At 35.0% G+C, this 18,385-nt stretch overlaps 2 protein-coding genes and 1 non-coding gene across 4 annotated transcripts; all 3 read left to right on the top strand.

The window, feature by feature from the left end:
• LOC109226458 (nucleoid-associated protein At4g30620, chloroplastic-like) lies at positions 2,844-9,287 on the top strand. Its single transcript, XM_019391213.1, has 7 exons — positions 2,844-3,012; positions 5,134-5,273; positions 6,994-7,094; positions 7,212-7,251; positions 7,626-7,697; positions 8,188-8,244; positions 8,993-9,287. The coding sequence occupies exons 1-7, from the start codon at positions 2,946-2,948 to the stop codon at positions 9,068-9,070; spliced, it is 555 nt and encodes a 184-aa protein (XP_019246758.1). The 5' UTR covers positions 2,844-2,945; the 3' UTR covers positions 9,071-9,287.
• LOC109226457 (signal recognition particle receptor subunit alpha-like) lies at positions 11,207-16,342 on the top strand. Of its 2 annotated transcripts, XM_019391211.1 has the most exons (9): positions 11,207-11,304; positions 12,428-13,434; positions 13,848-13,932; positions 14,101-14,196; positions 14,748-15,008; positions 15,097-15,216; positions 15,421-15,546; positions 15,635-15,718; positions 16,064-16,307. In XM_019391211.1, the coding sequence occupies exons 2-9, from the start codon at positions 12,449-12,451 to the stop codon at positions 16,187-16,189; spliced, it is 1,884 nt and encodes a 627-aa protein (XP_019246756.1). In that variant the 5' UTR covers positions 11,207-11,304; positions 12,428-12,448; the 3' UTR covers positions 16,190-16,307. The 2 variants fall into 2 exon arrangements, with proteins under 2 accessions (XP_019246756.1, XP_019246757.1); XM_019391212.1 differs by lacking the exon at positions 11,207-11,304 and having other exon boundaries at positions 12,449-13,434; positions 16,064-16,342.
• TRNAE-CUC lies at positions 17,980-18,052 on the top strand. The gene has a single exon. It is a non-coding gene; the product is annotated as a tRNA-Glu (tRNA).

Raw genomic sequence — 18,385 nt, 5'->3', positions numbered from 1 at the left:
TTAAATTTTGTAGTTTTTATGTGCCCCATCTAGTCATTGTCCTTGATTATTGATTGGCCTTACTATAAGCAAAGTTGTTTTTTTTTTGTTTTTACGGTGATGTTCGTATCAATTTGCATGTATCTCAATTATCATACTGAATATATCACAAGTACATGATAATTTTGTTCATCAAAATTTTTTTTTTTGTTTTTACGGTGATGTTCGTATCAATTTGCATGTATCTCAATTATTATACTGAATATATCACAAGTACATGATAATTTTGTTCATCAAAGTTTTGGCAAAAGAAATCATCTAGTGGCTTTAGCTTCCGCTCGGATGCTAACCATCAAGAGGTGTGGCGAAATAGTAAATATTTATTCACCTTTAACTAGAATTTCTAGTTCGACAAAATAAATTTTTTTGGCAAGAACACGAAAACCTAGTACTACTATAATTGTTTTTTAAGGCGCGAACTCGAATTAATGGGACAAGTAAATTTTTGAAACTAAATGATTAGGTAAAAAAAGAACAAATGCTGAGTGGGGGAAGAGTCTATTATATACCTAACTTTTGTTATTGTGTGACGCCATTCCAACTCCACCAGTTTCAGCTCTCAAAATCAATGCTAGGCCAAGAGAGAGCAATTATTTTGCTAGATCCCATCTGTGTTTGAAAGTTGAATGCAGAAAAGTTAAATTCTTGATTTCACCTTGAGATTACTGAAGTTTGGTTGCCTTCTTCAATAATTCTGTTTGTCACTTACAATTATCTTTTTTTTTGTTCCCACATGGCGTTCGGTACCCGCATTAGAGCTCGATATATTTGGATTTGTGCTGCGTAGGGCTCTTTTCGGAGGAAGCGCTCCCTACCAAGAATTTTTCGCACCTGGAGCTCGAACTCGAAACCTCTGATTAAAAGAGTAGCAATCTCATCCACTACACCACATTCTTTGATGGTACTGACCATTATCTTCCTTACTCCTTATTGTTATTTTTTCTTTATATATACATGTGGGCAGAGAAGGTGCAAAAATTGGTTGTATTCATTGCCGTGTGAGAGTATGTGTGAGAGAATGAAAGGAAAGAGGAAAGGTGAAAATCAAGTTGGAGCCTGTTTGGATCAACTGATTGTAAATAAGCTCATTGTAAATAGTTGATAAGCTTGAAGTGCTGAAAAGTATTTTTAAGCGCTGAAACTGGTTTTTTAAATAAGCATTTACGTGTTTTGGATGGACATGCTGAAACTGATAATAAGCAGTTGAAATGTTTGGTAGAAAATTATTGATAAGTTGTTCTTTTATTAAAATGACTAAAATATCCTTAAATACTTTACAAAAGATTATAAATTAAAATGTTTCTTTGTAAATAAAAAGATTAACTACGAATATGGAATGAAAAGAAAGTTTTAGAAAATTTATTTTGGAAAAAAGTATATATCATGTATTTCTTACTTTAATATAAACATCGATTATAAATAAATATTGGCTGAACATAGAGGTGGCAAAATGGTTCAACGAAAACGGTTAACCACCCATATTATTCACTAAAAATGGGTTGGATAATGAACTTTTTAAAAATGGGTCAAATATGGATAAGAACCATATTATCCATTTAGAAAATGGATAACCAATGAGTAACCAATGGATAACCAATGGGTCTAACTTTTACATTTGTAAAGCCTCAAATTGGGGGTTCCTCAAGTTAGGGAGACTAAGAATTCTCCCAAAAGTGATCATATACAAGAAATCATGGATAATATGGGTAACCCATATTATCCGCCGGTTAACCCGTTTTTTATTCGTATTAAATATGGTCGGGTCGGATAATTAATCCGTTTTTTTATTATCCGTTTTCGACCCAAACCATATCCGACCCGACCCGCCCGTTTGCTACTCCTAGTTGAACATGTGAATAAAAGCATGCAACTTTTTCTTCTTATCCTTCTTTCTTATTGTTCTTCCTCTTCTTTTTTTCCATTTTTACTTGAAAATTTCAATGAGTTATTAACTTTCACTAAGAATTTTTTTATACATTCTTCTATAGATATAGAAATAATTTTTTTATTTTTTACAACTTGCTTGGATGGTTGTTACGTATCGTTTTATATTGTATCGTATCGTATCTTATTGTATTGTATTGTACCGTATTATTTGATGAATATAATGTTTGGATAGATTGTGTCGTTTATCGTCATTTCATGATATCAGGCACCAGCAATATGAAGAATAAACCTATAATATTATAAAGAAAAATTATGATACAGGTTAAAATTACTACTATATAATAGGATAAATGATAAAATAAAATTATTTAACAATAATCAAGGGTGAGATTGAGAGAAAAGAACAAGATAACGACGCGACCACACCAAATCGGTCGTTACATAAAGTGGCACATTTCGTCGTTGCGTAACGACAGAATTAACGATACGATACAATAAATTTTGAGTAACAAAACAAACGTCGTATTTAAAGTAACAATACGATACGATACAACAGGTAACGACCATCCAAACAAGCTGTAAATGAACTATGCAAATAGGTCGATGGAAAAAATAAAACTCTCCACCTTGGAATAGAAATAATATTTATTCTTTTATCAATAAAAAAGTTATTACTCAATAAATAGAGGATTTTTCTAATTTTATATATATCAATCAGAAATAGTTTTCTTCACCAAAAATTCTTTCTAAAACTTTTTAAAGGTTATTTCAATAAATAAAAGTTACTAAACTCTTATTAGAAGGGTGATAGTATAAGTTATTAAAATATTCGGGATCATACTAATACTTTCAAAACCTGAGGGGGCAAACTAACGTTTATCCAGAAGTCCAAACTGCAACCTCGTAAAGATGCATATAGATATTTTTTTCAGAATAAACTGATGCAATATCGATAATTCAAAAGATCATTCAATCTTCTCTGAAACTACATATTTCCCTTCAATTTTTTTTTGTGAAAAATGGCGTCAACAAGTGCTCTCTCGGCTGGGATTTCAAACCTCCATAACTTTTCCTCAGTATCCTTCTGTAAGCTCTCTTTTTTTTCCTATAAGTTATTTTATTCTAATTAAATTTTAGTTAATTTTTTATTTAGAGAACTATTAGTTTGCTATAAAAGACAAATTATTTATTATTGGAATGAACATAGAGGATTCATGTAGCTGATTGTTAATTTGTTATTATTGGAATGAACATAGAGGATTCATGTAGCTGATTGGTAATTCGGAAACAACCTCTCTACCCGGTAGGCGTAAGGTCTGCCTACACACTACCCTCCGCTGACCCCACACGTGGGATATTACTGGGTTGTTGTTGATTTGTTGACATACAAGGTGGTAGTAATTCTTTGCAGAACAAACTGGCAATTTAATTAGTACATCCAATTTATTTTACTTTGGTTAGTGATGATGTATGAAGTGTAAGTAATTTACAAAATGAGATGCCTATGTTGGCATGACATTGTTTCCTTTTTAGTCTGTTTCATTAACTATAAACATCCAATTTTACCATTAAATAACATGAATTTGTAGCTGCACAAATATCATGACATGTTTAAGTCCACAAGCGCCAAAAGTCTTTCTTTCTTAAACTCGTGCCCAGTCGAACAAGTTAACATAAAATGAAATGAAGGTACTAGTAGTTCTTTGTTGCTAAGGAGTTTGTGTTGATATTTACATAAGGCCCTAGAAAAGATAGAGAGAGCTAGTAGGTAGAAGCTATTAGCTTTCTTGATGTAAAGGTAGCAACTTTCTTTGTTGAAAGAGGCCAATTTTGATGGTAATCACAAAATTTTCCAACCTTTGAAAGTCTTTCAACGCGGATGTGCCCTTCCTGCTGAAATGCGCGCACGCGCACTTACACACATGAGCAGTATTGAAATATAGCGGCCATTGCCACAAAGGAGTAGTTGTATGGTGGCACTTTATACCCACTGACTTAAAAATCCTGTATCCGCCTTCGTCCTGACATTTTTCTTTTGATGTCCCATATGCAGACGAAGATATATTTTAACCTCTAATAACAATAGGAAAATCCTATCCATTTTTGATGGCATGTAATTGTTAGTCATTTACAGTAAGAGATGCCGTTATGGCTTATGTTATGTTTATAGTTTATAGAAGGCCCTAATAAGATAAAGAGAGCCAGTAACTAGAAGCTATTAGCTTTCTTGATGTAAAGCTAGCAATTTTCTGGTAACTACAAAATTTTCCAACTTGTGGAAGTTCCTTAATGTGGATGTGCCCTTCCAACTCAAAGTACACAGACACGCGCTCAGATAACAGGTAAAGCCCCCGAAGGTTGTTCCTGTCCCAGTCAGTGGAGATGCCAACCTTCTCTCCTTTCTACGAACACACGCACACACTCTTATAGTAACGATTTTGAAAAAAATATGTTTGTGTAAGCTTGCGACCATTGCCACAAAGGAGTAGTAGTGTGGTGGCACCCTATACCCACTGGCTGAAAAATTCTGTAGCCGCCTTTGTCCTGACATTCTATCTTTCCATGGCTATTTGCAGATAAAGATAAATCTTAGTAAACCTTAAATAACAATGGGAAACTCCTATTAATCTTTTCAATTTTTCCAGCAACGGCCACCGAATCTGACTGTGTATGCAGATTATGTGTTTTTCATTTCCTTCAAATGTGTGATAATGTTTATGAAGGTTTGATTCAGTAATAAATAAGTTGAGGGTGAGTACTTTTTGTTTTAAGCTACGAAATATATTAACCTTCCTATTACATGAACCAATGTGCCTTTACTATCGAGAGGAAACGCTCATGCTTAGCAAAAAGGTTGATGCTTTATCATCATGTTGTGTTCCAGACATTGTTTCAAACTTCTGAATTTAGAGGGAAATGGCTTATATGAGTGTCAATATTTGGTCAAAGTTTCTTTTCATTTAGACATTTCTTTGGCTAAAAGATCAAGCATGTCTCGGAATAATGGTTTTCAATGATTGATTATTAATGTTAAAAGACGTTCATCCTTCATTGATTATTACTGTTAAAAGACGTAAGATGATGAACGTGGACTTCTGGCTCTGCGCAGTTTGGGTGTTAATTTTTGCTTTCTGTAGGTTGTTTCAGCACTGGGAAAATTAAGCACCTAATGAAGTGTATGTTATTTCACAATTTTGGTCTTTGCAGACAATCCAAGTCCTAATGTGAATCAAGTTGGCATGTGGACTTTGTCAAGATCCGGCTGTCGAAAGGTTTCAGATAATCCCAGGCCTATGCAAATACGTGCTCTGTTTGGAGGCAAAAAGGACGACAATGAGAACAATAAGGTATCTGAGCATATTCCCTTCATTGTAGAGGATTTTGTTGCTTACATTTGACATTGGATCTATCTTGTTCACTGACTTGTTAAAAATTATTTTAAGTTATATATGCGTGCAAAGAACACATTGCAAAATCTTCTTCTGGTAGCTTGCTAATATTATCTCCGCAGTTAAAAGAATCAAGTTCATGGGCCTTTTATTGGTAATAACATTGACAATAAACAGAAGCTCATTCAAGAAACATGGTTGTTTGGGAGTTCCCTGTTTCTTTTTTTTGGTATTTTTATGATACCCCGGAGGGTCAATGGCGCACGGTTCGAAACTCGGCGGATAATGGGCCCGCCCCTCTACTCTCAGCTTAAACACCAAGCTTTTGTTAGTGGCATTGTTTGGGAGTTCTAATTTCAAAAATATTTAGCAAGTTAAGAAATTCCTTGGGAAAGAATGATTTCAATTCTTGTTCACGTCATTATTATCCTTGATAATGGGTAATGGATTACATGATACAAAGGTGGATGGAGAGCCTTGAATTCATTTCTCTTTGTTCAAATTATCGTGATTTGAAGTGGCCCCTAGGGTTGGCGATAGTTGATCCTTCTATGAACTAACTACAACAACAACAAACCCAGTATAATACCACAAGTGGGGTATGGGGAGGGTAGTGTGTATGGAGACCTTACCCCTACCTTGAGGGTAGAGAGGCCGTTTCCGATAGTTCTCCGGCTCAAGGAAATTTTTTAACAATGAACTGGCTGCTGAGCCTTGATTAACGTCTATTTATGAAACACGAAGGGGTTGGTTAATGGTTACAAACAAAATGAAATACAGAGGGGTGTTCAGACATCCAAGACCATATCTTTCTTGGGTGCTGAAATTTTCGTTCAAGTCTGTTCAGGACTTGAATAGACTTAAATACCCCAACATATTCTTAAGGTTTGTTCATGGACAGAAAATCAGAGGAAGTGTCTCTGTTCAGTTTTAAAGATCGTTAGCCTCAAACCTCGGATAACCATGAGTGCAAGTGTTGACAATCTAATGAAACATCAAACTCAACTTTGTTATCAACGAAAAAGTAGAGGAATAATCTTTTTTTTTTTTTGGATTTTCAGGTGTTTGACGTGGGAAGATGCTTATTCATTTGACATGTTTTTTCATTTAACCTTTTTTATCTATGCTTGATGGGTTAGTATGTCACAGAAGTGTCACGTCCATAGGAAGTGTCATGGTTCTAAAAATACCTGGATGGCAAATGCAAGTTTTTTAAAAATCTCTTGAAGTCACACTGAGTTAGCTGAAAAGAACACATAGTAGACGCTTAATATCCATGTATGAGGTACCAGCTAGTGGTATTAACACATAGTCATGTTGTTACATTTAAATTAGCTATAGCTTCGGCACATTAGTTGTGATTACTTTGCTAAAAGGCAAATTATTGAGTCCTAATAGAACGGAATGAATATTGAGGATTCATATAATGGACCCAACTTGTATGAATTTGAGGCATATTTGTTTATTGTTTTACCTTCACAGGGCACTTAGGAAATGGGGTTTGATGTTTTGGTTCAGCTATATAAGTAATGCAGTCATTATCAAATGTATAAGCTGCTGCTCCTCAGCCTAAGCATGCTTGTAGTTCTATCTTTCTTATGCTTCACCTGTTGTTCACTCGTAAAAAGTATTGTATAATTTTGCTTGACCAACCTCAGTTTGTGTATCTTGATCTTAGGCAGGTCTTCTGGGAAACATGCAAAACTTATACGAGACGGTGAAGAAGGCACAAAATGTGGTTCAAGTTGAGGCAGTGCGAGTACAAAAAGAGCTCGCTTTGTATGTTTCTATATAGTACAGTTTGTAGTATGTTTTTACCTTCTTATAAGCATGCTTTATGAGAATACCGTATATCATTTTTCTACTTATTCTGTCTTTGGTGGTTTGTATTTTCAGAGCAGAATTTGATGGTTACTGTGAAGGTGAACTAATCAAGGTATGTTCTTTTCTTGTTTCATTTTGGTGTCATCTAACCGAGAGATCACTTCTAATTGACCTAACTGAAATACTGATTCAACTGCTCCAAAATGTTGGGTCTGTTTTTTGGGTTTAGACATAGAATGCTCAGTCTTGGCCAGCATTCTTTGCCAAAAGTTCAAGCTAGAATGATTAGATCTTTCATTTGAGAGTCCTTTCCGCACCTCTTATATTTCCCCGGACCCCCTTCTCCTCCCTTTCACTATGTCTCTCTCTCAGGATAGAATTTAAAAGGGCATATTTAGACAAATCAAGATAACTTGGAAATGTTAGAGAATTTTAAGTATTAGATACATTTTTATTAAAACTTGTCAATATTTACGCCATTTGCAGGTAACGCTGTCTGGGAATCAGCAACCTATACGTACTGAAATTACTGAGGCTGCCATGGAACTGGGGCCAGAAGTGAGTATATATTGCGTAGATCATCTGAGTTTATGTGCTGCTAGTTTATTTGACCTGTCAAAACCTGTTACAAACTTGGTGCTCTACAGATGGATCTGGAATTATTAATCATCTTTTGCTCTATGCATCAAGCAACCATTATACGCAGTGTATCAAGGAGCTAACTCCTCTTATTGTGCCCATTGAGATCCTTGTACTCTTAATTTATTCATGTTTGGCCTTTAACATACTATTTTTTCTAAACCAATTTTTCTTTCCGGAGAAATCAAGATGTTTCTACTTGGTCGTGAAGCGAGCAAACTATGCAAGTGGCATTTGCTATATACTCCCTTGTTCTGTCAGAGCAAATGAAATTATTCATGAATGCACAATAATTGTCGCTTTCCCCTTTCAAGGAGCCGTGTGGAATATAACAATATATGAATGCATGTTTTTTTGTGGGATGTCAGTTCCAAATGTTAAAGAGAGTCTGAACTTTTTTCTTGTGCAGAAACTCTCACTTTTAATTACAGAGGCATACAAGGATGCACATCAGAAAAGTGTACTAGTAAGAACCTTAGACTTCTTCCTTTTACTCCCTCATTCCATTTTGTGCGACAGTCCTTCCTTTTTAATTTGTTTTCAAAAGTGAATGACTCCTATCTATATTTAGAAACTATTAGTTTTAAATTTTCATTTCACTTTTCATGACATAAATTTTATAGCCGCAAAAATGTCATCGCCATGTTTGAGGGCACAAGATCCAAAACATTTTCTTTCTTAAATTGCGTGTCTGTCAAGCACCTTCATGTAAGATGAAACGTAGGGAGTATCTTTTGTGCAACATAAGGCTGCATACGTAAGACCCAATATGGTCCAGTCCGTTTTAGACCTCGCACTAAGCCGGTGCCTAGTGCACTGCACTGCCCATTTTATCCACCCAAAGGGAATCAACAATGGTTCTCTATCTACTCTGTATGACACGAACCTTTGGGTTAACAGTTGGAGGTAGAGACGCTTCCCAGCAGTGGCATATCTACAAAAGAAGCTATGGGTTCACCTGAACGGCAAAACCCATTGTTTCAACTGACCTGTATATCTTTCTGTATAACTGTCAGAAAAAACTCATTAGATATGTATAAATAATAGATTTTAAATTAGATGAAATATGGTAGAATTTCAAATCTGAACTCATAAAGTTCAAATTCTGGATCCGCCTCTGATCACCACTCCACTAGTCCTCAATCATCATCTCAAACTTATAACTTATTCTATCTTTAGATTTGTTATTTGCTAACACGACTCTTATGTTTCAGGCAATGAAAGAAAGAATGAGCGATCTTGCACAGAGCTTGGGAATGCCAGCAGGCCTCGGCGAAGGATTCAAGCAGTGACATTGTCTCGTGAAGAATCATCTGTCACTGAGTTTCAATTTTGTACTCTAGACGACGTTAGTATATTTGCATCAACCTTATGAATACATGTTTAATTAAGTTGTAATTTATGGGTAAAGATTATGCATTCAAAGATTTTGGTTTGAACGTTCAATTTCCTTCACAATGAATAGAGTTGTTAAAGAGTTGAATCATAACTTTGAGTGCTCCTTGTTGAGATTTATTGTCAAATATAGCAGAAATGACATCAGGTAACCATTCTAAAGAGTTGTTATTTAGGAATTAACCAGTGCATTCTGAATTTAAGTTTTTCAATTCAATTTTTTAGGACAAAAGTGTGCTGAATTGTCCTAAAGTTAAGATTTTCTGTTTAAAATTTCAAGACAAAATAAGTACTGGTTAATCTATAAATATCATACCTGAAAATGGCTATATGTGCACTTGCCCCGACAGTGGAGAAATTAAAAAAAAAAGACTGTAATTTACATGTCAATACATAAACATTGTACACGTTATTCTTTTTTCTAATACCATAAATGTTTTATATAAAAATAAATATAATGATAATACTCTCTTTAGCCACTGCTAAGCCTTTTTTCTTTTCTCATACAATAACAATTTTATTTGACCAAATGAAAGAGACTAACATAGAGATTGGTGGGAATCCATTGACCAATTTAATGCCGACGAGGTAATCAAATATGAAGCTTGATTAAATTTATTATTCCACAAATGAATAATCGTTTAAAGCAGTTAGAGAATAAGATTTTATTTTCGTCACAAGCCCCTCGAGAAAATATAGATAACGCACCTAGTGCTTCGGAAATGAATCAATCCCATATAAAATCACTTATCAAAGCCCTAGGAAACAAAAATTATAGGTGTGCATATATCAATAATTTTGTTGCTTAGTATTTTAATAAGTGATACTATTATTTTGGGAATGATTTATTTAAGAAACACTAGGTGCATTATCCACATTTTCATGAGGAGCTTGTGGCGAAGGTATAGTCTCATTTTCCAATTGCCTTAAACGGTTATTCATTGAGAACAATAAATTTAACCAAGCTTCAAATTTGATTACCTCGTCTCCTCGTGAAACTTCTTCTCGCATTTCAAACTCGCAAAAACTATTTTGATCAGGCTCACTTAGTCTTGAGCATGTGGATCTTCTTCCCTTCGCCTTCTTATCCTTCATTTATAAAGATTATTGATCAACTGTTTTCGAGGTTATTAAAAACGATATAACACAGCTATTTATACGCATCAAGAATTTCTTTACGGTGAATACTTGCACTTCTAACCAAATATTGAAATTGGAAGCAATATCTTCTTTGCGATGAGGATTATAGTAACAAAATAAAATTGACTTAGAAACTTAAGAAACTAGATCTGAATTTTTAAGTTAAATAGATAAAAAATTTAATACACTTAATGAATTTTACAAAGCTATAATTAGCCCGTATATATATAATTTGGAAAAACATTAGTTACATACCAAAATCTTTCAAATTTCTTGTAACAACCAAATCAAATTCATCACCTACATGAATTAAAATAAATCTAAAATTTTAACTTGAAAAGGAAAATATACAAATGTGCTTATTCAAATACATTGAAGTTCTAGTTTCAAAATACTTTCCACAAAACTTTTTTTGTATAATTATTCAGTATCTAAACTGTGTTGATTTATATAATTGACCCCTACTTGTTTAGAGTTAAGACGTAAAAATAGTTATTATAGTTGTTAATTATTCAGCATCAGAATTCACTTACCTGACTAGTCCAAATATGTGTTACGTAGGTCCATTATTTGTTGGAAAAACCACACATTATAACCTCTCTAAAAAATAATAGTCGACAATATCTATGTTTTTTGTATATTAATATATAACATATATATATATATATATATATATATATATATATTATTTTATATTTTTGCTAATATTTGTGATTATTTTTTAATGACACGCCAAATGTGTAATTTGTTCTTAATCCATGAAACTTTATTACACTTCTCGCACATGAAATTCGTTACAAATAGGAAGTTACACATCTATTTCATAATATTAGAGGACAATTTGGTCTTCACACGGAAAAAAAGTCAAAGCTGACGTCTTTTCATATAAATACTCCAAAATTAGCATCTTCGCCTTCAATTTTTCATTTTCGTTTTTTCTCCCATTCAATTCATTCCTTTGCCTTTTCCTCCTGATTTCACAAATTGATAGGTATGAATAATTAACATCCTCTTTCTTCTAATTAAAGTTACTGATATCATTTATTTATTTATTTCGAATCCTTGCCTTTCCCCCCCTAGTTTTTGGGTTAGCTGGATTTATTATGTTGTTTTCGATCTGGGATATTTTTTATTGTTTAAAGGTGCTTGGATTTGGGTTTTTTGTGGTGCGATCTGAATTGGGTTTTTTTTTTATTGAGGAAATGATTTTTTAATTTTTTTTTTTTTTAGTTTTTGGTTGTAGTTTGATTGCTTGAATTATGAAAAGATTTGGTGGATTTATTGGTTTCTTTTTCTTGATTTGCTTTGAGAATTTGTGGGGGTTCATAAATTCTGATGCTTTTCTCTTTTAAGTCAAAGTTCTGATTTTTAGTTCTCTTGTGTATGAGTAGGACGTTAAATTCAATATATGTACTTTTTCTTAATCTATAAATTTTGGTTTAGGAAATCCTTGGTTTACTTTAAAAGATAAATTATTATTGGTTTGAGAAAGAAGTGGATCTGAATAGAGCAAATTAGATATGCCCCTAGGGCTTTGGTCTAATGGTAAGAGTGTAGCTTGTGATGTGTGTTTAGGCGTATGTCAAGGGTTCGAACCCTGTCGCAAGGCAACGGCCTTTTAAGTGGAGAAGGGTAGAAGGGCGGGTCCATTATACATCGAGTTTAGAACCATGTGCCACTTCCCGTTCATTTAGCCGACTCAACAAGTTTGTGATTGTGGTGTAGTTGACTGATTACTATTTTGTGTTTTTTTAGCCCTTCTCCCAATCCTTTGATATGTGAGCTTTCAAAGTCTAGAAAATCTTAAAGCGCTTTTATTGTTGCGAAGTTATGTTCTTTAAGCTTTTTTGTTCTTAGCCGACCCAACTTGTTTGGGATCGAGGTGTAGTTGTTGTTGTAAGCGTTTTCGTTCTTTATTGCTACACTTTCCTCTTTTAGGCGAAGAAAAGTTCCTCCTTTTCCATTCATTGAATCTGTTATAGGACCTAGATTTTGGTTCTCTTTTCCAGCTACATTCATCGACAATGCAAGTTTTATTTTCATTTGTTTTAAGGGGTTTAATTTGCCAGCTGAGAAGTGACTTTTTTTCTTAAAACTACGTCTTTTGTTTGCAGGGGTATATTTAGAATCCAAAGATGTTAGAGCAGTTACTGATATTCACTAGAGGGGGCTTGATCCTCTGGACATGTAAAGAGCTTGGAAATGCTCTCAGAGGTTCTCCAATTGACACGTTGATTCGTTCATGTCTTTTGGAGGAACGTTCAGGTGCTGCTTCGTATAATTATGATGCACCAGGAGCTGCATACACTCTTAAATGGACGTTTCACAATGAACTGGGCCTTGTGTTTGTTGCTGTGTATCAGCGAATTCTTCATCTTTTGTATGTGGATGAATTGCTTGCTATGGTTAAGCGGGAATTCTCGGAGATTTATGACCCCAAAAAGACTGTTTACAATGAATTTGACGATGTTTTTCAGCAGCTTAGGAAGGAGGCTGAGGCGCGTGCTGAGGAAATGAAGAAGTCGAAGCAGGTTGGCAAGCCTGCCACCAATAATCTAGGTAAGAAGCAAGGACAAGTGCAAAAGGGCATTATGAATGGAGGTAATCAAAAAAAGAGTGGTTCTGAATCAGGAAGTGATGGTGGTGATGGCGATAAAGTAAAAAGTCGTGCCATGGAAAATGGTCATTCTAACGGTAGTAATGGAAATGCAGTAGTACAGGCTAACGGTAAAGAGAATGGAAGTTCCGATTCGGGAGCTTTCGATGTAAATAAGCTACAGAAGCTTAGGGCTAAAGGTGGGAAGAAAACCGATACTGTTGTGAAGGGTTCCAAGGCAACCGATACTGTTGTAAAGGGTTCCAAGGCAGAACCTACAAAAAAGATAAAGAAGAATAGAGTCTGGGATGATTCACCTACCGAGTCAAAATTGGATTTCACGGATCCTATGAGTGAGAATGGGAATGAGAATATAGCAGTTGTAGCAGCAGTTCAAGGTGAGAGTATGATGGACAAAGAGGAGATTGTGAGTAGTGATAGTGAGACCGAGGAGGATGAGGAGCCAGGGAAAGACAGCAAGGTCGAGGCAAAGAAGAAAGGTTGGTTCTCATCCATGTTCCAGAGGTAAAATTCTCATCCTCCCTTGATTTCAGAAAAGGGAAAAAGTTGTTTTACCAGCATTCTTATATCTTTCTTTTGTTGATAACTTCATTATATAGTCTTGATCATTTTCTTCTTGTTTGTGAAAAAAAGAGGAAAGTTCATCTTTATGGAAATTTAGTCGACGGACTGGCTGATATTTGTATCATAGAGTCCCCACACCATTCGTAATCAGTAATCACTATGAAATTGGTCTAATTTGCTTAGCGGACACTAAAGAAGTACTATAATTTGTTCGGGTTTTATATGAGAAGCTGAAAAATATTCAAGAATGATGTGAAAAGACTGACAGATACAGTTTCTCTTTCAAGATAGTGGATCTCTATTTTTGACTGTTGAAATGTTGGACATAACCTGTGTTGCTGTTGTTTATCCAGTATCGCAGGAAAGGCTAATTTGGAGAAGGCCGACTTAGAACCAGCTTTAAAAGCTCTTAAGGACAGGCTAATGACCAAGAATGTGGTAAGTTTGCCAATTGCTTTGCTCTTCCCTGTCCCCTTCCTGTCTCTTTCCTCCTCCCAAAAGATGGAGAAAGAGAAGAAAAGAGCAAAATACTTTGATTGGTGACCATATTTGTCTCAGCAGTTCTTATTATATAATTGGTTGACGGGTGTTATGCATGTCTTACAGGCCGAAGAAATTGCTGAAAAGCTTTGTGAATCAGTCGCGGCAAGTCTGGAGGGTAAAAAGCTTGCCTCATTTACAAGAATTTCTTCAACAGTTCAGGTAAGAGATTTGGAACCTTTAGAGCCCGTTTGGATTGGCTTATTTTAAGTGCTTTTGAGCCAAAATAGCTTTTAAGCCACTTTGTAGTGTTTGGATAAAGTAAAAAAGTGCTTTTAAGCACTTGTTTTAAGCTAAAATGACAAAAATAAGCCAAAAGCTAGAATTCCTAAGCCAAAAGCCAAAGCTAGAATTCCTAACTTATGCCTTTTGGCTTAAAAGTCACTTACAACAAGCCCATCCAAACGGGCTCTTAATCATGTACAGAGTAGAGCACTTATAGTCATAGCTTTAATATAGTCTAACATGGAGGAACAATGCCATATGAGAAGTGTCCAAGTCCAAGGTCTTTGGAACTGTACACAACTGCCCCCCCCCCCCCCCCCCAACACACACACAGAGCCCCAAACGAAAAAAGAATATTAAAATTGGAAGGATGTTTTCAAAATCGAATAATTGCATGCCAAAACTTCAAAAGTCTCTTCAGTCTATCTTTTCCTTATTGGTTTAGTTTGGACATACTAATATGGGGTGTTGATTTGATCAAACCACAGGCAGCAATGGAGGAGGCCCTTGTTCGCATCTTAACTCCTAAACGTTCCATTGATATTTTGAGGGATGTTCATGCCGCGAAGGAACAAGGAAAACCATATGTTGTGGTTTTTGTAGGAGTTAATGGAGTAGGAAAATCTACCAATCTTGCTAAGGTAGCTTATTGGCTTCAGCAGCACAACATCAATGTAATGATGGCTGCCTGTGACACATTCAGATCAGGAGCTGTAGAGCAGCTGCGTACTCATGCACGCAGACTTCAGGTACGTCATGGTTGGAAAGTTTATGCACGCTTCGTTGGGAGAGAGTTTATACGTATTAGTTTCTGACATTGAATTGTCTTATCCTCAGATCCCCATATTTGAGAAGGGCTATGAGAAGGATCCTGCTATTGTTGCTAAGGAAGCAATTCAGGAGGCTAATCGTAATGGTTCGGATGTTGTTCTTGTTGATACAGCTGGTCGTATGCAGGTAAGATTGAATTTTGACTTTCTTACCTTGTAATCATTGCTTATTGTAGGACTCCTAGATTTTCTTGGATGCTGTATATGTTGTATTTGGACTGCGGTTTCCAATTGTTTGTTGTAATATTCTGCCTTAAAAGCTGAGCTACTCTTGTTTCTTGTTTTAACTTTCAAGTCCTTCTCATTTATGCGCAACTGTCTTATTCCACAGGATAATGAGCCGCTGATGCGAGCACTTTCCAAGCTTATATATGTCAATAGTCCAGATCTGATCCTTTTTGTTGGTGAGGCACTTGTCGGAAATGATGCTGTTGATCAGTTGTCGAAGTTCAACCAGGTTTGCCTCTAATGGTGATGATAACATTCTTTTCTTGAATGTTTGTCCCCGCATTAGATTCACCACGTTCTCTTGTTTTTTATTGCAGAAATTAGGCGATCTTTCACCCTCACCAAATCCAAGGTTGATAGATGGGATTCTGCTTACCAAGTTTGACACCATTGATGATAAGGTACATAGGCATGGTCTTTTTTGCATAAATAAGTTTGATGCCTGGTTACCTTTTCTATACGAGTTTTTAATGCTAACATCTTCATACTTATTCGATTATCATTCTTATATTCGAATGTTAGTACGTTTACTTTAGGGTCTAAACTATCTAGTCATATCAGAGATAGATTTATATAACTGTAGAAAATAGAGTATTGGCTTATTTCTACCTTATTTTTGTGTAACATTGTCTTATGACAAGCTTAAATGGAGCAACACTATCAGTGAAGATTCATATAGTCGACCCCAACTTGAGTTTGGTATTGAGGCTTAATTGTTATATTCTAACGTTCAACGTGTGGCGCAGGTGGGAGCAGCATTGTCCATGGTTTATATATCCGGAGCCCCCGTCATGTTTGTGGGATGTGGTCAATCTTACACAGACTTGAAGAAGCTGAATGTTAAGTCCATCGTGAAAACACTCCTCAAATGAGAGCATACAATGTGTCTTGTCCTTTAGTTTGGTTCTAATATGTTGTTTAAGAAGTGTGAACACTTTGTATCCTTGCTGCTACAGTTTGATTGTGTACTTTCCCATCTGTAATCTCTCACTATCTTGATTTTGAAGGTGAATCATTTGACTTAATGTAGTGTAACCCCCACCCCCACCCCCACCCCACCCCACCCCGGGCTCCACCTTTATTTCAATTTTTTCCTTTTTTTTTTTAACAAAGAAATCAGCTAATTATTTGAGTTGTTTCAAAGGATCAAAACGGTCAGTTATTTATGAAATTCTTTGTCGGCGTTGTAAGCTAAACAAATGCTGATAAATAACCAACCCGCAATAAATAAGGAAGGTATAGTTATGCTATGAATGATCCAATATCGAATAGTGATAATAATATCAGCAAGTGAGTGTTCTCGTCCGCTTCAAAACATGTTGAGCATCATTCTATCTTTCTCAACTTAAATATAAAAAGGTTTCGAACTTGTGGTATGCACCAATCATGCATACATTTTCGTTATACAACATTTATCGTAATCGGAATCATGTGAAACACTTAAAAGAATCAAAATGGTTAAGATTGGAACGAATTTGAACTATTTTGCGGCTATAGTGATAAAAAGAATCAGAGAATGGGTATGAAACTGTTCATGTCCCGAATTAATAGAAGTGCTGGAATTTATTGTTTCTTATAACCAGAATTTTTGGCGGAAGTAAAGACATGGAAATTACTCTTTTTTTTTTCAAGTGAATAAGAAGGACGAAGCTGAAAATTTGGGGCAGCCCCAATTTCAATTTTATGTTTTTTTTAATTAATATAATTTATGTATTCATATGTATATATAATTTCTCTGAAGATTGCTATGTTTTTGGGGTATTTTTTGGTTGGGAATCTTTTTTATAACTGGAAATACAAAATTTGTGTGTTATAATTGAGTTTGTTGAGTTATATTAGGAGTCTATTATGTTAATTGATTCACTTTCCGTTTAAAAACATTGTAATCCCCTGTTTCACGCCGTGAATATAGTCGAATACAATAATCTATCCAGCTGTAATCCCATGTTTCATGCTATGAATACCCTCGAATACAACAACTGATTAGCTGGACTTCCCTGATTCACGCCTATTTTTGCTACTGTATTCATGAATACAATAGCTTAAATACATCTAATACATTTTATAACAACAGAAAACGTATCTACAATCCGTAATATAGCAAATGGTATCTATAGATAGCTAATTATCATTAAAAGATAGTGTTTTATGAAAAATTTCTCTTTTTTATATCCATTCAAATCTAACTACATAAATTCCCCAACTACCATTCCAACTCGATGCAAGTATGTTAAAGTCTACATTTTTTTTCTAAAATAAAAAAATGTATATTTGCGTGTATGTGTGTATTTATGTGCCCGTGTAAGGAAACCACCGTGTATTGATGCGACATGTTAATAAATGCTATTGGAAGGGATGATACATCTACTTCAATTCATATAAATGGTGAATATTGACCAAAATAATTTTGCAAATCTGGTGTTAATCTTGATATATTATGGAGTTTTCAATTATTCACATTGAACTTTTCCAAACTTTTTTTTATCTTCCTATTTTTTTGGTTGTTGAAAAACTAGACTCGCATCGAAGACATTGGCGATTCGTAATAGGAGGGTATCTAGAATATTTTTGTCCCATGACATAAAATATTAAGAGTATACTCTGTAGAGAGAGAGCGCAATGTTTCGGTTCTTTTAAATATTGAGTGGTACCAGTAATATGATCCGTTGTAGTCTAGTTGGTCAGGATACTCGGCTCTCACCCGAGAGACCCGGGTTCAAGTCCCGGCAACGGAAATTTCTTTTTAATTTTTTCTTTAATTTATCCTAATAATAATTGCATTATTTTGGATCGGTGAAGAGCACATAAAAGCTTCATAAATTGTTAAAACTTCCGTAACAGGGGCGTATCTAGGTTAAGGGATATGGGTTCATGTTAACCCATACTTCTCTTCCTGAACCATATATAATATATAACATTTTATCTATTTAAAATTACTTAAATACATGCGCGTGCACCCAAGCTCAAAGACGCCTATGGTACAATAATTATTGAGTGAACCTTTCAAAGTGAAATTGGCGGTTCAAATCACTCCGGATAGTCTTGTTTTCAGCACGGATTTTATATAT

Source organism: Nicotiana attenuata, chromosome 6 (genome assembly GCF_001879085.1).
Source record: "Nicotiana attenuata strain UT chromosome 6, NIATTr2, whole genome shotgun sequence".
NCBI lineage: Eukaryota > Viridiplantae > Streptophyta > Magnoliopsida > Solanales > Solanaceae > Nicotiana > Nicotiana attenuata.
Note: the sequence above shows the minus strand (reverse complement) of the source record. Positions and strands in the feature narration are given on the sequence as shown.